The sequence below is a fragment of the Xenopus tropicalis genome, chromosome 4 (assembly GCF_000004195.4).
Source record: "Xenopus tropicalis strain Nigerian chromosome 4, UCB_Xtro_10.0, whole genome shotgun sequence".
In the NCBI taxonomy this organism is placed as follows: Eukaryota; Metazoa; Chordata; class Amphibia; order Anura; family Pipidae; genus Xenopus; species Xenopus tropicalis.
In genome coordinates this window covers 65932168-65954928 of record NC_030680.2, presented here as the reverse complement: position 1 = coordinate 65954928, position 22761 = coordinate 65932168, and the positions used below count along the sequence as shown (strand labels likewise).

The 22761-nt window shown below is 37.2% G+C and overlaps 1 protein-coding gene across 1 annotated transcript in view; it reads right to left on the bottom strand.

Moving 5' to 3' along the window:
* banp (BTG3 associated nuclear protein) overlaps window positions 1–22761 on the bottom strand; it is a 209829-nt gene that overhangs the window by 71995 nt on the left and 115073 nt on the right. The window contains 3 exon segments of the mRNA NM_203864.1: window positions 16729–16773; window positions 18879–18941; window positions 22417–22547. Coding sequence (NP_989195.1) covers window positions 16729–16773; window positions 18879–18941; window positions 22417–22547 — 239 coding nt within the window.

Sequence of the window (22761 nt, the reverse complement as noted above, 5' to 3'; positions counted from 1 at the left end):
CATAATTGGACAAGCAGCAGACAAACCAGCATGGTATCCCCCACTCTTTCATCCCAACACAGCTGTAGTCAATTCTGCAGCTCATGTGTGGGAGTTGCGGCTTAACTCAGATTTGTGCCAGCTTCTGGAATTTTAAATTCCTGTCCTATTTTTGGGTTTTGTCAATGATCCGTGGTAAAAATGACATATATCTGGTATGTCAGACGTGTTGACTCTGATGTTAGTGTGGCGAAACCAATGAGTCACCAAGACAACAATACAACATTTCAGAATAGTCAGTGTTTCTATAAGAATGATTGGTATAATTTTCCAATAGCTCAATTCATCTTTTTAGTATAAATCTAATAAAATAATTGGTTTTACGATAGTGATATTTGTACTGTATAAGTCATTTCATATGTTCTACATTTCTTCAATTAAAAAGTGTTGGGCCACAAGGATACAAAAAGATGTCTTTATTTTCTTGATGTAGAGAAACTTTTTTATTTTTGAATATGTACAGTTTACTATAAATGCCATTTAATTGTAGATGGCAGATTGTGTACAAATGGAGGAAACTCAAGACTATTATTATCATACCCAGAAGTGGTAGACCATCAAAACTAACTCCAACTGCAAGGCGTCTAACAGTCCTAGAGGTTACAAAGGAACACTGGGTAACTTCTAATGTTCTGGAATGGCCAAGTCAAGTCCTGACCTTAATCCAACTGAAATGTGTTGGAAAGACCTAAAGCGAGCGATTTATGTGAGAAAAACCCGCCAACATCCAAGAGCTGAAGCTGTTCTGTGTGGAGGACTGGGCTAAAATTCTATGGTCAGCTTTAGATAGGTTACTGCAAGAGGAAACCATACGTTTGGTGGCAGACAATCCTTTTAAGTTTATTTAATATTTAAATATTTTTCACCAGATTTAAGGATCCAATTTACGAAATTCAGAAACCCCTGTGTTCCAAGCATTACAGATACCTCCCATACCTTTATTTATTGTTTAGATAACAGGTAAGATTCTTTAAATTTGGATGCCATCCATGTGTCTTTCAAATAAAGTGGAACACTATGCAATATATGGGCTAAAAGATGGGGCATTACAACAAAATGAATTATACTTAATACATAGCCATAAACTATGGCTTCCACAAAATATGGAGTTTTGAAAATTACCTTTTGCTTCTCCAGGAAGACATGGCGATAAGACAATATGTGAGTCAAGAGGTATCTTGGGAACAAAACTGAATAGCAAGAGGATAAGCAACAGACGAACAATCTAGTAAGAAACCCTGAGAAAGAATAACACAAGTGCAATTAATAATGACAGGTCCAGAATTGCACTGAGGTATAAGCACATTTTATGATTTTTCACAGGATATCATGGGTATCACATGCTTCCAGCAAACAAGCTGGAAAATGCTTAAACATCACTGTGAGGTGCTTATTTCATTTTTGTTTCCTCTGCTGGCGTATTTGCCATTCATTTGATGCTGTGTTTGTAATATGCATTAAACTTCACTGCAAGTTCAAAATATTTAGGTTATTCTAAAAATATTGTAAATGACAGAACCAGGTTATTTAACATAAATATATGATTATATCTAGAACTGAAAACACTTTCCACAGATCATTGCTCATGATTTATATGCTACAATCTGAACAATTGCTGACAGACATAAAGTGAATCTCAGTGATGCAGAACTATGAGCATATGAATACCCATTCAACTATGGCCAAAAATACCAGGCATGGAAAGCAAATTAACTTTTTACTCATCAAGCTGTTGTCACTATGGCATTGCAAAAAATGGTGTTATGCATTGTGATTCTCATTTTAGGGCAGTTACCCATTTTATGTCATAGACTGGTTGGGTTAAATGGCAATAAGATTTTTTTCAACAAAATACTTTCATTTATCACATATGCAACCAAGGTCCATGTCTCTAAAGCTGCAGCCCTAGGCATGAGCCCTCGAGTACAATTAATTGTGCTTACAGACAAAACGAGAAAACACACACATGCTAGGTTACATTAGCCTATAAATGGCCATCTTTTACTCTTACACTTTTTCCTGTTACAGATAGAGCTACATTATTTCCTGTCATGTGATCTCTGGAAGACTGAAACTTTGGAATAACAAATAAACTTTATTTCTTTTTTTCACCATACTTTTAAGTACTGTGAGTGCCCTGCTTTATATGACAGTGTGTGTGTGTAAAATTTAGTGGTTGAGCACAACTTTCCCTTTTTTTGCTATAGCTTATACAGGAGCAGTGGCCAGCTCCTTGTTGTAGCTCCCACTCTTCCCAGCTGCAGTCAGGTGATCCCAGTGGAGCCAATAAAAGGGCAACCATATGGGGGTTTTAACCTTGAAAGCAAGAAAGTTGCAGGTAAAACTTAGTCCCTTGGCTAGATGTATATTGAAGCAGTAGAATTCTTATTGAATGGCATAAGTCAGTGTAGGAACTGGTCAAAAGGGATGACTTTGACGCAGTTGGCCAGCTTGCAATATATGGACAAACAATCCCTGTTTTGCTTAAAGGGAAGGGCATTTCTTAGTAGCTTAAATGCACCGAATGTCTTAATGTTCTATATATTGATAATGGGTGAGTGCAGAGGATCTCTTGTTGTTGTTTATATATATCTATATCTATATCTATATATATATATATATATATCTATATCTATATATATAAAGGTATCGGACCCCTTATCCAGAAACCCGTTATCCAGAAAGCTCCGAATTACGGAATGCCCGTCTCCCATAGACTCCATTTTAATCAAATAATTCAGAATTTTAAAACGGATTTCCTTTTTCTATGTAGAAATAAAACAGTACCTTGTAATTGATTCCAACTAAGATATAATTAATCCTTATTGGATGCAAAACAATCCTATTGGGTTTAATTAACGTTTTATTGATTTTTTAGTAGACTTAAGGTATTGAGATCCAAATTACGGAAAGACCCCTTATCCGGAATACCCTTGGTCCCGAGCATTCTGGATAATGGGTCCTATACCTGTATATATATATATATATATATATATATATATATATATATATATATATATATATATATGTATATAGTTTGAAGATATATAATCATATTTCCAGTGCTTACACTCTCCCCAGCTGCTTACACGCCAGCAGCTTGGGAGATACCGAGGAGGGCTTCTTGGCTTATTATTAATGTTCTTGCGCTATATTTATATACAGTGAGGAACTTACTCACTGGGCTATCAAATGTAACATAATGACATTTAATTTAATAAAATGACATGCATTTTGCTACAGAAAAACATCCAACATTAAAATACTCTAATCAGAATTCAGAAAAACATTTTTAACACAAAAACAAACACAATTTGAGCTGTTTAATAAACCCAAGTGGTAAAGGCATTTGAAACAAGCACATTTCCTTAAGTATGAGCTGAATTCACAAACAGACCACCAACAACTACCTGCAGCAATACAATACGGAAAGTAGTTTTGCATTACACCTGGGGTTTGGGTTTAGAGCACCTGTCTCACGACCTAAGCTTGCCACCAACTTCACCCAAATCATGCCTTGCACACTCAGCAAGGGATTACATATCATTTAGAACAAATTTCCAGTAGCTCTTGAAGTTAAGCTCCACCATGATCACTTTGCAAAGTCCCAAACACATGGCTGGCTCTCAGGTGTTTCTGTAGTTAGTTAGGAAACATGAGAATATGCAGAGATATGCAGAGAGCTTTGTGGCATTCTCAATGCCTTCACAGAGTTCTCTCTTAAAAATATTTTACTTTAAAGCTCAGAAGCAAGTGTGTTCAAAGCTTAAAAAGACACATGTATTGCAAGGAGAGAGAGGCAAAACCTGACAGTTTAACATTTTAACCTCCTTTATAGTAAAAGCACAGGGAAAATTTGTACATAACACTGAGCGTGATTTAAGGCATATCAAATGACAGTATATCTTATATTCTTTAACAGGGCTTTCCCTGGCTTCTATAAATGTGCTAGTAAGTTGGTTTGCAGATCTTGCATTGTAATAAGAACACGATGGTTTTTCATACACCTCACTGATTCTCAGACTATTAGGGCAATGACACAAGAGAAGATAAGTCACCTGTAATAAATGTATCAACAAAGCCATGTATACGTTTGCGGATTTGTCACGGCAACAAATCTCCTTGGGTCATTGCCCTTAGGCTAGATGAAAATATGATTTTGTGCACCACTGGCCTTATACCTTTAAGAATGGATATCAGTTACTGACAGTGTAAAATTGTCCACCCCCTCCCTTTTGCCCCCCCGTTCTACTATAATTTTTCATTTTGAAATGTAAAATAACATAGTTAAATAAGAAAAAAAGACTAACAAATTGAGATTATGGAATATTTCCTGCACTTTTTATTGTTTCAGGCACAATAAACGTGCCAACATCTTTGCAGCTATTTTTTTGTATCACACATGGCCTGGCAACAACTGCTGCTGAGCTAAAAGTCCCAAAATTCTTAGCCAGATGATGTGGGAACCCAAATGTACAATTTTAAAGGACACCTGTCACCATGAAAATGTTTTTCCCACCAGAGGTGCGAGCCTGCACTTTGGATGTGAGCGGGAAAAAAAGGCCCTGCCAGCGCTAGGACTAGGAGGAAGCTCCCAGTGTGGGCTGCCATGTTGGGCACACACATAAGCTTGTGACTCCCTCATTATATGCATGCATGCTAAACAACATGGCAGCAACTGTGGCGTAGCACTGGTGGGGGCTATTAAAAAAAAAAAAAAAAACAACACAAAAGAACAAACAAAAAAATCTATTGTTCCCCCCACAACCAGAGCGCAGGCTCTATTAGCCTGCCCCTCTGGTGGGGAAAACAATTTCAGGGTGACAGGTGCCCTTTAAGTAAAAAAAAAAAAAGTTAAATTATTGCTAAACAGCTTTCCTGTATACAATTGTTAAAAAGTTTTGGAAAAAATAATGTGCGAATGTAGTAATTGCTTCTGAAAGTAGTAACTGTCTGTCCTGCAATTCACTGCCCTGCTGGTTCTGGCAACATATATCACTGAATCAAAGCACAATGACTAGCTTAACTCCAATCAAAATTATTTTCCATAATGCTTTGCACACTTCTATGATTGTCACCGTTCACAGGTCTATTAAAAGAAATAAAAAAGGAAAGCATCGTGAGAACTGGAATGTTGGATGGAGGGGTGCTGACTACTGTTTTGTTTCAGTGGTACATACAGATAAAACTAGCAGTGTAGGGAACAGTAGCAAGGGACAGATACTGGTTTCAATTAGCAATTTTGTAATTAATTTATACTGGAATGTTGCTTAGAATTATGTTTGCTTTTGTTATATCTTATAATCATATATTCATATGGGTTTACTTTCCCTTTAAGTATTATAACTATTCTAAGAACTAACAATTAGCATCCCACAGCCTATATGGTTTACATAAAAAGTAAGATTTCCTTTTGAACTAGGTTACCAAACCTCAAATTATTTTATCTAATTATTTATGGCTTCCACAATGATTAACTCTGGAACATCTCAACAAGCCCTGCAAAACTGCAATCAGCTTATAAATGATCATAAATTATCTGTTTCCCTTTCTAAAAACAAAGGTAACGGAGTTGGATTTCCAGCTGTTCGATGTTTACATTCTCATTTTCCCATTTTTTTTATTCTAACAATCCTGTTTGTTTCTGTCTTTTGATTATTCAAAGCAGATGTGCTGAATTAGAGAAACTGCCCTTTCTGATCTACTCAACAGCTGGCCCGGAAGCACAGAGTTTTAGGAATTAAAGGAGAAGACAAATGATACAGTCAATGGAGGTCTATTTTTACCTTTTTAAAGTAGTGTAGCCCCCAGTTACGCAAAAAGGACACGATGGAAAACAGAAACACTGTTGCTTCCTGCAGTAAACCTCCATCCTTATTTACGCTAGGGATGTAAAAACGTGTGTAAGAACAACAACTTCAGCCAGCCTGCATAGTTAATATGGTATCAGGCTGACATCCATTAGTTGGCACTGCCAGTTCTCTCAAGTATACCCCTTATCTGCTATCTTTTATTCATAAGATTTGTATTCCTATTAATATTCACCATTCACACCCGAGTGTGTACACTTAGGGGCAGATTTATCAAAACACGAGTTTGAATCCCGAATGGGAAAAATTCGGATTGGAAACGAAAATTTCTGAAGATCGCAAATATTACGAAAATGCTTCAGAAAAAATTGCATTAGTCACGATAATATTGTATTGGCGATCCGAAAGTCAGGAAATTTTCATACCGAACGATTGTAAACAGTGGCAAAACTGATCCGTTTTTTTCACGATAAAAATACGAAAAAGTCGCGCAAGTGTCGGAAAAGTCGCGCAAGGTGCGAAAAAGTCACGGAAAATGCGCTCATTACGAAAAAACCGTGTTCGGACGCATTTGGAGCGTTCGTAGATTAGTAAATGTGCCCCATAGAGTATATTTACTGGGGCACCATATTAGTTTTAAAGGAGACTTGTTCCAAATCTTCATGTTAGTTTAGCAAAATAAAATGTACTTACACTATATATATATAAAAATCAAGCAGGTAGCTGCTATTTTGTAAATACTGTTATTAATACAGGTATAGGACCCCTTATCCAGAACCTCTGGACGAAGGGTATTCCGGGGTAGCTGCAGCGATTCCTCATTCCTGTTGCGCAGTAGAGTGAAAAAGCCGAACATTAACAGAGAAGTCAGCTTTTCACTCTACTGCGCATGCGCCTGTCGTGGGGTCCTGGCAGAACGAAGCAGGAAGGAGGAAGCGTTAGCTCGCAGGTACCCCGGGCTGGTGCTGTTTTCTCACCAGCCCAGGGGCACCAGCTCAGTGTACAAGGTAAGCGATTAAAGTCACTTGGGGGTGCCTAACATTTGGCACCCCCAAGTGACTTAGCCTTTCCTTGTCCTTTAAGTCTACTAAAAAATCAATAAAACATTAATTAAACCCAATAGGATTGTTTTGCATCCAATAAAGATTATTTCTATCTTACTTGTGATCAACTACAAGGTACTGTTTTATTATTACAGAGAAAAATTATTCTAAATTATTTGAGTAAAATGGAGCCTATGGGAGACGGGCTTTCCGTAATTCAGAGCTTTCTGGATAACGGGTTTTCGGATTAGGGTTCCAATACCTGTACCATCTTTGCATCATTCCCAAATCTTGCTTCTGCTTCACAATATGGCACCTGATGCCCAGGCACAGGATACACAATTTTATGCGGTGAAGAGAGAGGTGTAATGAAAGGAATTTAATAACATCTAGTAAGAGCTGAATGGAAAGTGAAAGTAATTGTTTGCCCTGCCTCTATGACTAAGGCAGGCAATATATGGCTGACAGCTCAGGTTTTTACATTTAAAACAGGTATGGATGCTTAAATAGAAAAATGTAGGTTTCATGTTAAATTTGCTGTCATTATACAGCTCTTTACTTGTGACAGACAGGTCCCCTTTAAAAGCAGATGTCTAATTTAAAGATAAACTATACCCCCAGAATAAATACTTAACCAACAGATGTCACCAAACTGGAATATATATATATATATATATATATATATATATATATATATATATATATATCAATAAATATTCCGTGGCCGGCACACCTTAAAATTTCTCAAAACTTTATTTAAGACATATTGTTTTAAAATAATCCGACGTTTCGGTCCTCAATAGGACCTTTCCTGCGTCGGATTCTTTTAAAACAATATGTCTTAAATAAAGTTTTGAGAAATTTAAGGGTGTGCCGGCCACGGAATATTTATTGCTGAATACTTAAAATTTGGCTGTGCACCCCACAAAGTTACAAGCTTTGGAGTGCAGACACTACAAGGACTGATATATATATATGTAAATACTGCCATTTCACATTTTTACCCTTGAGCCACCATGGTCTGTGTGCTCCCTCAGAGATCACATGACCAGAAATAATGCAGCACTAACTGTAACAGGAAGAAGTGTGAGAGAAAAAGACAGAACTTTGTCCCATTAATTGGCTAATATATGATCCCAGGGGTGGGCCCTGATTCTTAAAATGGCAGTTTACTATTTAGGATTACCCAGTGGCACATACAGTGTCGGACTGGGGGGTGCAGGGCCCACCGGGGCTACTGCCCCTGGAGCCCCGCACCCCCCACAGGGATCAGGTCTGGGCCGCCAAGTTTTTTCCCGGTGCTGCAGCGGCCTAGTCTGACCCTGGGCCCATACTACTAAAAAAGTATATTTTTATGAAATTGGATTATTGAGATGAAGCAGGGTTTCACCTATGAACTGGTTTATGCACTATATATTTATAAAGACCTACACTGTTTTGGGGTATAGTTTTCCTTTAAAGCTTTCAGACACAGTGGCAACATTTTGGGCCCCCTTGCTGCTGCAAGGTCTTGATGCGATGCAGTTGCACCCCCTTCTAACCCAGTAAGTATTACCTAAATATGAGTGCAAATTTCTGGTTTTCTTTCTCAATATGCACAACAAGGTGGCTTGGACAATAGGAATAGTTAGGTGGGCACAGAAAGAACTTGTAGTCTAAATTACACATTAAAATACAAACATGTAGGATTTTAATTTAACTGCAGAATAGAAACCTCATCCTAACCCTAGCTGCCAGCACCAATGGAATAAGTGGAATGAAGTGTTTATTATTTTTTTAGATTTGCTGCTTTGAGATTTTTGGGCAGCAACTAAACAATATTTCTTTGTAATCAGCAAACAAAGACTAAAAGTGTGCTTCAAAAGTTGCTTGAATTCAAATTCCTGGGTTTAGAGAAGAATCCTAACACTGAATAAAATAATGTATAACGCTGTGATACCTGTGTATGCTGTTACAATAAAACATATAATGCTGTGCAGCTCTGTCGGTTCAACAGTAAATATGGATTTAACTACTATCTACTACCCTCTGCTGTTTAGAGAGAGTACAGTTATTTGCCTGCTTTCCAACAAAGATATATAATCCGATCACTGAAAATACAGTGAACATTCATTAAAAACAAATGAATCAAGATTGATTAAGAAAATGAAAAGCAATTAGTGATCATTATAGCCCTGCTAATGGAATTTTTCAGTGCAGAAAGACAGTAATCAGTGCTATTTGTGCATTGCTCAGCCTCCATCTTTTCTGCACTTGGCAAGAAGGGCGGGGGGGGGGGGGGCAGTTTTAGCAGACATCATCAATTTTGCTTCCTATTACAGATTCATTTTCCTTTCTATTTAAATAAAAAACATAGCATTCTTGTAAATTTCTGCTACATAAACTGTAATAAATTTGAACAGACTACTTTTACAGACAAAATTTGACTGTAAAAAAAATCTATAAGGGCTCCCAGAAAACAGGGGAACAAGTAGAGTGGGAAAAATATAGCAACCCAAGGTTGGTCACATCCCATTAACATCAACAAGGAAAAATAAGGTTAAATACAGGATTTTTACATTTCTGAAAGAAACCTGGGACACACAGCATTATTGTAATTTCTGGCATTCTGTCAGCACACTGGGATGCAGTGTTAGAAAGGGGGACAATTCTGTGACACAAAAAGAAGCAGGAGAATCCTAGGCAGAAAATCATGATTATGGAGGTATCAGTATCACTAATAATGTAAACTGTACTCCAGCCTATGAAAGGATCATGCCACCACCAGCCCTGTGTGACTGACAGGCAGATCTATGTGTCCAAATTAGTAACCAGAGTCTCCTTTTAATAAGAATAAAAAAATGAATAGTAGAGGAGCTGAATAGAGGGGCTGAATAAAAAGTAACAATATTAATAAATTGTAGCCTTACAAGGCAAGTTTTTGGCATAGAAGTGGCCATTATATAACATACTATGAGTTAACTTAAAGGTGAATTACCCCTTTAAGTCAACTATTGGCAGCAAAGATGAATGAACAAAAAAATTAGATGCTCTTATAAACAGTTGCGGCTGGAACACACTCATATGAACTGGCAATAAAAGGATAAAATTATATTAAAAAAAAAATCCACATTGGTTTCACAAAATAATACATGAGGAATATATGTAGGTGGAATGGACCATTGACCACTGATAAATTCCTTCAAAAACTTTTAAACATTAAATGTTTTCTTTTAAATTCTAGAGCAATGTTTTTCAAATTATGCCAATAATTAGCTTTATAACACACTTTAAATACCACGGTGACCTATTTTGGGCTACCAATACAAAAGTTAAGAATTCCTTTTCTACAGAAAAGTAGTGAAAACGTTTTCATAAACGTGAACACTTGCTGACCGGGGTAAAACAAAAAAAAAAAAACCTAAATTTTTCAAGGAAAAAGAATTTAACATTTGATAAATTTGCCCCTTCCTTTCTCTCCAGAAAAAGCCAGAAAACAAAGAATAGTCATGTTGCTTAATACTGGGTGCAGTTTGATTTAAAAACTCCTCATAATTAGGTTTGTCCCCTTTGCCGACTAAGAAAGCCAGGCAGGGGGTGACATCATGTGGGGTCGGAGAGGAAGTGGGGCCATGACGTTGTGGTGCGGGGAGAAGGTAGGTTGTGACATCACGGAAGCAGGGCTATGACACAATGATTGTCCGGTTTTTCTAATTAGGGAAACCGGGCAGGAGGTTTTGACCCATGCAGCCCTTCTGAAAACCGGGCTGTCTGGGTCAAAACTGGACAGGTGGCAACCCTACACATAATGCCAGCATAGATATCCCAGAGGCAAAGCTGCTCATGGGAAACAAAGCACTGTTTCTCTTTCAGATATATGTTCAGATGCCAGTTTCATATTTACAACCAACTGGTAGAAAACAATTCTATTGGACCAGACAAATAGCTTTCCATGCTCTGACTATTCAGGGTGGTTTCAGAAAAGAGTTGTGCAAAGTGAATGACAGAGAACTGTATGGGGTAGTAGCAAAAAGTATACATAAGAAATTATTTTTGTGTAGCTCAGTAGACGGATAAAAACAAATGTCCCTATTGTTCTACTCAGCAGAGTTAAATGATTGTGGAAACAGGGGGGTATCATGCCAAGTAAGCAATAACTCTTGCAGTGGAGTTTTATTTAATGTTTTCTTTTAAAAAGAGGTTAGAATGTTTAATACAAATGTTTTAAAGAGACCACAGGGTTACAATAAATATATATTCAAAATATAGTCTTGGGCTTTGTCCATTACGGAAAACTCTAATTAGCCTCTGCTTCTAAACACCCAGTTAAAATATTTTTTTCTTTCTGTGATTACTTTAATGATGATATAAAATGTTGCTTAATCGCTCTCTTGGAACTTGTATATGCTTAATGATGTTAACATCCTTCACAAAGTTATATCTACACATAAAAAAAGAGGACACAATTGTAAATTAATGAATACATTATTTTTTATGGAAAGTAATATATATTGTATTCCTAAGTGTTTACTTTCTATGTAGTTTTTTTTAAGTAGAAATGGATATATAATCATAAAAAAAAACTATGTCAGAAATATATCTTCTTTTGCACTGATCCTTTGCCTGAAATAAATATTTATAAAGCAACCTTGTAGACACTTACGTGTGAATTTATGCCATGTATGTCCAAAATACTTGGGACTTGGAATTTTCTGTATAAGGGGTTTATGGATCTCCAAACTTTAAACTAGAAAACATCTAAACATTAAATAAGCGCAAAAAGATTGTTTTGCTACTAATTTGGATTAATACAGCTTAGTTGGGATTCAAATAGATGTACTATTTTATTATTAAAAAGAAAAAGGACACCATTTAAAAAAATGATGTTTAAACTGGGCTCTATGGGAATTGCATTCCTGTTATTTGGAGCCTCCTGGATATAGGGTTTCTGGATAAGGGGGTCCCATACCTTTATTTATAAATGTATATATTTTTTGTAATGTAAAGTTGTACACACATACTCTCAGTCCAAAATGCTGCTTTCTGGCTAAAATCAGCCAACCACCTTTGGCTATAAAACTAAAATATTTTACCCCTCATTATTATCTGAAAGCCCCTTTGCTCTGGATGCTCCATTTTAATCCATTATTCTCCTTTTCATGGCCTACCACTGCTTATAAGAGACCCCATGGGGAAAACAATCAGTTTTTTATTCTCATCATTTATCCTTGTTCCTTCAAATCAACTCTTAGTTGCAAAGCTACCATAAAATGGAAATAAGCACCGACTAACAGAAGAATGTATATTTAGATATCAAATGCTCCAAGACAGCCATGACATATTCCCTTGCACATTGCAAGTGTAGACATTTATAAATGTTCCCTGAGACACTGTTTATTTGTGCAGGCTTATAAAGGATATCTCATAAATGATGTAAGTAATATCTGTAATCATTGACTGAGACTAGCAAAGAAAACATTCTTTTGCTAACAAAAACATCCACATATAAACTACATTAGTTCTTAGCGCATTTTATTAAATGGTTTATCTTCAGTATCAAAACGTCCATACATCTGTCAGAAAAGCAAACTGTGGATCAAACAATTGACTCCTTAATAACAAAAAAAAGTTACACACATTATATATATATATATATATATATATATATATATATATATATATATATATATATATATATATATATATACAGTGGTGTGAAAAACTATTTGCCCCCTTCCTGATTTCTTATTCTTTTGCATGTTTGTCACACTTAAATGTTTCTGCTCATCAAAAACCGTTAACTATTAGTCAAAGATAACATAATTGAACACAAAATGTAGTTTTTAAATGAAGGTTTACGTTATTAAGGGAGAAAAAAAACTCCAAATCTACATGGCCCTGTGTGAAAAAGTGATTGCCCCCCTTGTTAAAAAATAACTTAACTGTGGTTTATCAATTTCAATTTTCAATTTCAATATCAATTTCTGTAGTCACCCCCAGGCCTGATTACTGCCACACCTGTTTCAATCAAGAAATCACTTAAATAGGAGCTACCTGACACAGAGAAGTAGCCCAAAAGCACCTCAAAAGCTAGACATCATGCCAAGATCCAAAGAAATTCAGGAACAAATGAGAACAAAAGTAATTGAGATCTATCAGTCTGGTAAAGGTTATAAAGCCATTTCTAAAGCTTTGGGACTCCAGCGAACCACAGTGAGAGCCATTATCCACAAATGGCAAAAACATGGAACAGTGGTGAACCTTCCCAGGAGTGGCCGGCCGACCAAAATTACCCCAAGAGCGCAGAGACAACTCATCCGAGAGGCCACAAAAGACCCCAGGACAACATCTAAAGAACTGCAGGCCTCACTTGCCTCAATTAAGGTCAGTGTTCACGACTCCACCATAAGAAAGAGACTGGGCAAAAACGGCCTGCATGGCAGATTTCCAAGGCGCAAACCACTTTTAAGCAAAAAGAACATTATGGCTCGTCTCAATTTTGCTAAAAAACATCTCAATGATTGCCAAGACTTTTGGGAAAATACCTTGTGGACCGACGAGACAGAAGTTGCACTTTTTGGAAGGTGCGTGTCCCGTTACATCTGGCGTAAAAGTAACACAGCATTTCAGAAAAAGAACATCATACCAACAGTAAAATATGGTGGTGGTAGTGTGATGGTCTGGGGTTGTTTTGCTGCTTCAGGACCTGGAAGGCTTGCTGTGATAGATGGAACCATGAATTCTACTGTCTACCAAAAAATCCTGAAGGAGAATGTCCGGCCATCTGTTCGTCAACTCAAGCTGAAGCGATCTTGGGTGCTGCAGCAGGACAATGACCCAAAACACACCAGCAAATCCACCTCTGAATGGCTGAAGAAAAACAAAATGAAGACTTTGGAGTGGCCTAGTCAAAGTCCTGACCTGAATCCTATTGAGATGTTGTGGCATGACCTTAAAAAGGCGGTTCATGCTAGAAAACCCTCAAATAAAGCTGAATTACAATAATTCTGCAAAGATGAGTGGGCCAAAATTCCTCCAGAGCGCTGTAAAAGACTCGTTGCAAGTTATCGCAAACGCTTGATTGCAGTTATTGCTGCTAAGGTGGCCCAACCAGTTATTAGGTTCAGGGGGCAATTACTTTTTCACACAGGGCCATGTAGGTTTGGATTTTTTTTCTCCCTAAATAATAAAAACCCTCATTTAAAAACTGCATTTTGTGTTTACTTGTGTTATCTTTGACTAATAGTTAAATGTGTTTGATGATCAGAAACATTTTGTGTGACAAACATGCAAAAGAATAAGAAATCAGGAAGGGGGCAAATAGTTTTTCACACCACTGTATAGTAATGTTTTTGGGAATTACAGTGGGGTTACACTCCAAACTCCCAGAAAACAGTCCGTTTATTTTTAAGGCTTCTCATTATCAGCAAAAAGGGCAATGGAATAAAAACAGCTTATGTGTAGCAAATAAATGTCCCATGAAACAGAGCAGATGTTGCCAATAAAATGTCCCAAAGCTAGCCCAAATAAACAAATTTGCCTTACTTCAGCCGATAACAGGAAAACAGCTCAAACCCGCCAGTTTGTCCCAGGAAACTCAGGGGTATTCCAAGACAGCACAGTCCTACTTCCACACACTCCACACCTTTCCCAACTGAGTTTCCCTTCCTTAAACCCCCTTGGCTTTCCCGCCCACACCCTCCTGCAAGTTAACCCTATGTTGGGTCTCTTGAAGGGGTGATTCTTAAAGGGGTCAAAACCTAAAAAAAGGGGGATATATACCTCCCATCCAGAATATATCCCCTACAACTTGTACAGAAGTTTCACACAGGAACAAACGTTGTATGACTTCAGAAAACTAAAATGCATAGACCTTTCCACCTGTGATTCCCTTTAAAGGAACAGTTCAGTGTAAAAATGAAACTGCGTTAAATAAATAGACTGCACAAAATAAAAAATATTTGCAATATAGTTAGTTAGGCAAAAATGTAATCTATAAAGGCTGGCGTGAGCAAATGTCTAACATAATGGCCAGAACTCTACTTCCTGCTTCTAGCTCTCTAACCTCTTAGTCAGTCAGTGACTTTACGGGGAGCCACACTGGGACATAACTGTTCAGTTAGTTTGTGAGCACACAGATCAGATTCAAATGTAAACTAACTGAACAGTTATGCCCAATATGGCTCCCCCTCAAGTCACTGATTGGTTACTGACTGCTAACAGTTTAGAGAGCTGTAAAGGAGGCAGTAGCGTTATGGCCAGTATGTTACACATCTGCAAAATCCAGCCATTATAGATTACATTTTTGCCTAACTAACTATATTGAAAATATTTTTTATTTTGCAAAGACTATCTATTTTGCCTATTTTCATTTTTACACTGAACTGCTCCTTTAATGCTGGTGGAAAAGCTTTTCAGGGAGATTAGTTGTCCATGGTAGCAGAGATTTATCACATGCCACTAATCTTTCCATGGTACATTACCCTAAAACTCTCAAGTACTAGGAATAGCCTTCAAATGTAAGACAATGTTAAAATCCATATAAATAAACACCTATATCCAAAACAAACTCAATTAACTCTTTATACCAGAAATGCATTCTTTTCTTGTATAGAGGAATGCTCTTCTATAGACATTATTCAAAGAGGGCAGTAATAGAACTATTTAAGCTCTGCCTGAATGAGGAGGTAAACAGAATCCCTTTGTAACAAAAGGGTTCATTGCTCTATGGATCATCTGCATTTGGCTCTATGCAAGGCAAGATTGAGCCAGGTTCATGGTATGTTCCTGGAGGTACAGGGGGAACTGCACCTATAAGAGGGAATGGACAGTGGTAGCCAGAGCACGGCTGCATCCTACAGTACCTGCAAAAGACAAATGGAGGCCCCACAAGATATATTTTAATAGGTCGAGGGGCCAGGATTTTACTTTACACTGGCCGTGCTCTTTCCAATAATCTATGTGCATGCCTACGTGTTCGGGGGGAAGCTGCATCTCCAGGATGTGTACAGCATATGGACTTATTTGCAGGCCCATCCTCATGTCTGTGCAAGAAACACTAGCCTAAAAACGAACTGCAGCTACCAGAGACAAAAGGTTACAAGCAGAAATGTCAACAATTTTCAGGGTCTGAAGGGGGCTAATTTGCACCTGGGCAGTAAACCTGGCAACCAGTCAAATTTACCTTTCATTTTTGTACTTGTAGCTGGCTGAACATAGCTAATAACGTGATTGTCATTCATTACTGCCCAGAAAATATATACCCATGGTTAGCAAATTAGCCCCTCAGTCAGTAAAAATAAGAGTGTATTATTGATTAATTAATCCGCTTGGCTTTTACATCACCCTACAGTGTACATATATAGGATATGGTATATTACAGGGGCTCAGAATGAACTATGGACATCTGTGTCAATTTACTTCTCAGTATAAATGTTTTACATTTTTTTTAATAAATTGTTTTTAATTCTCAGTATAAATACGTTTGAAATACAGACTTTTTTCTCTTCCTCAAAAAAAAAAAAAAAGGCTTTGGCAGAAGAGAAAAAACAAAACAGACAAGTTCAAAAAGCATGCACAAATTATTTGTAGATGTGCGTCCAACAACCAGGTTATGTGTTTACCTATGTCCTGATATTTTAACACGTCCACAGTGAGTGTCATTTTTTTTTTTCCTTATGTGTTCTATACCTATAGATATTAAGCATCCATACAGCATGCTTTTTTGGTACAGATTTCATTACATCAAAGTCATCTCTGAAGCATGGCAAGTAGAGCAATTTTGCAAGTTTAGCAAGATGCATTTTTCAGACAATGTATTTTTGCAGTGTGCAATCTTTAACTTGCAGTAAGGTTACCTGCCCATCCTGACCAACATGGACCTGATGAATCTGCAGATTACCCTAGAAAATAACAAACAGACGTAGTTAGATGGCTGCTCAATTCCCTCACAACATAGCCTTTCTTAGTGGTGCTTATTTCAGTTTACTTAAGGAAGCCTATTAACCTAGAAAATACTTCATAACTTTGCCACTGCTCTAAGATGTGTACTTTGCTACCCACAAGGTATCACCTTTTATGGTATTCCATGAAAACCTCTAAAATGGCTTTTTCCTAGAATTTCTGCAGATTTTTTTGCATACATAGGTAGAACTTGGTGTGGAAATGCATCCTTGTTATAGCAGGTCTCCTTTGACTTCCTAGCAGAAACATTTTATGTTTGACTAACATCTTCAAAAATCAAGAAATTGGATGTTTAATCCATACTATGTACATTTAGAACATGTGCATTCACACAGACTTTTTTTCTTACATTTATCTTATGTTGTGCAGTTTTAATCATGGCTATGAATGAACTTATGGGGCCAATAATATCTATTTTTGTGTGCATAACAGTACTTTCATATGCTCAATGGTCTGTTTCTCCTGCTTTCGTTGTTCACCTGGTGTTAGGGATGCCACCTCTGTCAGCATTTGTCGCTGGGCAGAGGACATCCTGGGGGCGGGGAAGAGGTGGGGCTGTTGCATTACTGGGTGGGCCTATGGTGTGGAAAACCGTGACTGGCCAATCGCCGCATCAATCTCAGTGAGTCCTGCCCGGTTTTCCTAACTTGGAAAACCGGACAGGATGCTTTGACCTGGAGAGCCCTTCTTAAAACCGGGCTGTCTGGGTCAAAACTTGACAGGTGGCAACCCTACCTGGTATATTATTAACAACTAATTTCTTGCACTGGTATCCTATCACTATAAAAAGCTTTGCATCACCAACTAACTTTGAAAAAAAGCCCTTACTTTAACCACGATTGAGGTTAGTTGAGTGATTGAATTCCTGCTGAAGTCTTCTTAAAAGTTCTATAATGGGCTACAAGTAGGTTGACTATTTGGTGACACAATGAAATTTGAAACAAAAGCTATAGACCATTCTATTGCTTACAGGATTAATATCCTGTAATTGAAATTAAATATAGATCACTTTTAATAATTTTTAAACCAAGTCCTTTTTAAGATTTGTGAATTAATTTATGTCTACTTTACTCCCAGCAATATGTTTAGTATAACAACCATTCAGGCTCACTTAACTGTTGGTTCGTGCATCTGATTAAGAATAAATTCTGTGTATGCAGATGTCCCCCATAGGCCCCCCTGATTTGTACACCCCTTCAGTGGTCAGTGCAGTGGTCAGTGCAAGGTATCCTTGCAATCTTGAGTGGGTCTTATCAGTTACTGTGTACTCTGTTATTGTTTTTACTGTTGTCGAGCCCAGCTGTAAGGGCAAACCACTGAAACTCGCTTTTTGCTACCAAGGCTTTCTGTACTCCTACGGGTACTACCTGAAATCCCTTCTGCAGAGCACTGGTATAATGTGCTTGTGTAAAGGGTATAAAATGCCCACCCCAGTCCTTTGTCTGATTATTCTGCCCATTTTGCTCATAATCAAATGGAATCCATGATAAATAAAGTTCTTCTACCCCAAATGACCTCCAGTATCTGAATTTCCATAACACACCAAAACTTCTTGCTTGTTGCTTCCTCCCAGTACTATTTTAGTGTCTTTGGCCATAGACAAGCCAAGTTTTTAGTACAAAAAGAAAGAGACACATGCTCGAAGACAGATACAAATTCAACTTTTAGAACTTTAGGTTCATTAAAAACAATGCAACATTGCACCTTATTCACACAAGCAGACTTAATACAATGCTGTCCAACACATTAGATCTCATCTTCTACTACAATGCCAAACATGTCAGGCACATTGCAACGCACTTTTTTTTGTTTTGTGAATATACATATGCCTTAAAGAGCTGGTTCACCTTTAAGTTAACTTTTTGTATGTTATAAAAAGGCCAATTCAAAGCAACTTTTCAATTAGTCTTCATTATTTGTTTTTCATAGTTTCTGAATTATTTGCCTTCTTCTCTACTTCTCTATATCATACTTAAAGTTAACTTAAATGTGGACAACCCCTTTAACTGAACACCACCATAAGGTAAAACAATTTAAAAAATACCTCGCTGTCTTGCGTGATCTGCACTTGCTCTCCTTGCGGCACCTGAGCAATGTGGAGATGTCCCTAGGGAAGAAAAAAAGGGCGGGGGGAATTAATAGAAGCAAAAATGACTGAGCTCAACAGTAAGGAGACAGTAGTATCTACACTGCTGACATTAAGCTGAACAGGCCTCACAGGAAAACATGTTTGTCACTGCAGGACCTGTGTTAAGTGTTAACAAATATAAGGAATAGCTATTGCACTGTACAGATGTTACTCAGTTTATATATTTCAAATACCAGTAAGTCTCAATCCCACTATAGTGGACATGGGGGGGGGGGGGAAATTTGATACTCTCTTTTCACTTGTATGGGATTTAAGTGGGCACTGTTATCAAAGGGGGAACTCTTAAGGGGCAGATTTATTTTAAAATGTGAGTTTAGAGCTTAATTCATAAAAACTCACTCACATTCTATTCATTCCTATAGTAGTTTTCGAAGAGTATTTATCTAATGGTGAAATGGTAACTTTCACCTATTGATAAATACGCTTCTAAAAATCCCATAGAGATTAATAGAACGTGGGTGAGTTTTTACACATTAAACTCTAAACTCACATTTTGATAAATCTGCCCTAACTTCCCCACTTTAGTAAATATGTTCCCATGCAAGTAAACAGAGAGGTAAATCGCAGTCTAACGAACTGTAATGGGTTATTTCACCTTTTGATAATACTGGAAGCACAAAGTGGATTTATTTGAAGCTGGTACCATGCCTAAACCCACAAAAACAAGTAGGTATGTATGATCTTTGGGAACTATTACAATAATTAGACTGTGACTTCCTATCTACTTCCTATATTAACTAGAGAGTTAAAGGTTGCATTTAAAGTAAGTAACTTTAAGGGGCTGATTCATCAAAGTACGAGTTCGAATCCCAATCCCGAAATGGGTAAAATTCAGATTTGATACGATAATTTCTGATGATCGGAAATGGCATGAAAATGCTTATGAAAAAATTGTATTAGTCACGATAATTTCGTATTGCCGATCCGAAAGTCACAAAATTTTGCATGATTTTGGAAGCCTCCTATAGGACTCAATGGCACTCTGCAGCTCCAACCTGGCCCAAGGAAAGTCACGATACTGAAGCTTGAATGAATTCTAAACTTTTGTACTCTGCGCGACAAGTTAGTTTTTGTCTCGCGAGTCTTTTTCGCCGATTTCCCGAAATCGCCCAGCCGTGTCTGCCATCCCACCGGCGACTTACATGTTCGCCGGTAGCATGGCAGGGGGAAGGCAACTCGGGGAGATTAGTCGCCCGCGAACAGGGAGTTTTGCCACGGGCGACTAATCTCCCCGTGTGCCAGAGCCCTGAATGTTACGTTTTTTAAATAACTGTGAATACTTAAAGCAGCCTTAGTGAAAGACAATTAGTGAAAGATAATTTCGTATTTTCGAACCGAAAGTCATAAAATTTTGAATGATCATAAATGGCGGGAAAACCTTTCTGACTTTGATCCTTCTGTGCATGATTTTGGAAGCCTCCTATAGGACTCAATGGCACTCTGCAGCTCCAACCTGGCCCAAGGAAAGTCACAATACCGAAGCTTGAATGAATCCAAAACTTTTGTACTCGGTGCAACAAATTCGTTTTTGTCGCACAAATTGTCGCGCTTTTTGTCACAAAGTACGAAAAGGTCACAAAAAATATGCAGAGTACGAAAACTTACGAAAAATACGATTTTTTTGTATTCTGAAGCAATCGTACTTTGATAAATGGGCCCCAAAATGTCATGTTTTTTAAATAACTGTGAATACTTAAAGCAGCCTTAGTGAAAGACAACTATGGGGCTGCTTGTACAGTAAGAGTGAATTCATAAGAAGCTACTGTTATATCTATTTCTCTATTGTTGGCAATTGTTTTAAACAAGCAAAATCTGGGTTCTCACTGGCCTTGTTTTTACAGATATAAAAAAAAATTCAGTGGAAGCAAGATTAAAGATGCTCAATTTGGAATTCAGTCAAAAAGCTTTCTGATTTTTTTTCTCTTAGACAAGAACAATTGCCTGTGAATTTCAAAGAGACACAGCTCCCTCTATATCAAACAGTTTCATTTCCTTTGGAAGGATGTTGTCCTATTCATAAAAGAGAAAACAAAACATACGGAACTTATCAAACGTACAACAGGGACTCCAAAAACAGTATCTAAAAAGTCTTATTCACGTTTGATGAGAGGCACAGTGGCATTTTCTTTCTTGGGACAAAGGCTGTATCTCAGAATTAACCCTTTTCTTGGCAAGAGTGCAACTACAATTTACTGACACTAGAAATTAAACCCTTTTTATAACTGTCATAACATTGGTTTAGCATACTCTTTATAATTGTGTCATAAATGTGATTGCCCAATGCTTTTTTTTTTTTTACCCATATGATCCCCTAGGAGGGGGCTGTCATATCTGTGTAGCAGGGGGACATTAGCATTAGAAGCTATAACTGACAGGCTGAGAAGGGACAGTCAGGTTGGTAAAACAGTCAGGTTTAGAAACTTTAAAAGCAGCCCTATTAGGGAAAACATGCCCTATAGGTTATTTTTATTTTACATACATTAATATTTTGAAGAGTAGTTTTTTAGTGTCAGTATCACTTTATACAGTTGTACTTTGTTGAGGCACAAGAAATTATTTGCGATTCTTCCAAAAGATACATAAAAAAAAATAAAATTGCTTTTTCCTTGCCTTTCCTTGCCAGGCGGGTCACTCATACATGTCTAAATATGCTTTCAACACAAATTGCAAAGAAATTAAATATTACAGAGCAGCGTTATAATAGGAGATTATCTTCTGGTTTAAGTGCTATATAATAACTATGCTTAAGTCTAGTTACCCTCTAGTCTCAGTGTTTTTAGCAACATTTAATGAGAGACTAAAAAAAATTGTCATAATAAATGTACGAGTCCAAGAAGTTTCAAATACCATTTTGTGCAATTATACAAATCAAATCTTTTAACCACTGATATTCAGATCAACTTCAACGCAAAGGTATTTTTTGAAGTTTTGTCGCTTAGGCTGGAAGAGATCTAGCATGGACAATATAATGTCCTATGTGCCCCTATGTCACCCTAGGTCTGCATGAAGGACAGGGAAGGGGATTGTTCCTAAAAGTCAACACATACAATTTTAAGTTAACTGTTCTACTAAATCCTTTAAATCTGGTTTTAGTACTGTTTATATAACTACAGGTGTCACATGTGTAATTAAAATGCAGCAAATAAACACACAACAATACCAAACAAAGAATATATTCTTGCTAAAATAAGAATCTTAAATGACTTGTGCAATCATTGTATTATCAATATTTAAAAACATCTAGCGCCACAGACCCCCTTTAAATAAAAATAACATTGCCTTTAGTAAATAGTACAGACATGTACAACCTCTGCTGAGAATTTTGCTAAATCACAGCTGATGCTGAATGAAACATTATGCTAACAAAATCTTTCCTTAAGGTATAAACAGCCAAATGGAAAATGGTATCAACAAACGATTAGTGACCACCTACCACTTGGACTTGTCCATCCTCTCCAATCTGGTGGATCTGAACCTGCTGAGCATTGGCTAGTGCATAATGCAGAGCCTGAGGCGATGTTTGCTGCAAGTCACTGGATGAGGACACAGTGTTCTGTACACCTTCTGGAAAAGAGAATTTATCACGCATTTAAGATATATTGAATTATCATGCCTGACAGCCATCAAATAACACATGAATAAGACAATATCAAATGTTATTGGCACATTTTTTTGTACACTAAAGGCCTTGCTGATGGATTTCTTATGATATTTTTAGTTTAGGCACATTGTTAGTTTAAGCATTCAGTAGTGTTCCTGTTCCAGTGTTTAGCTGTGG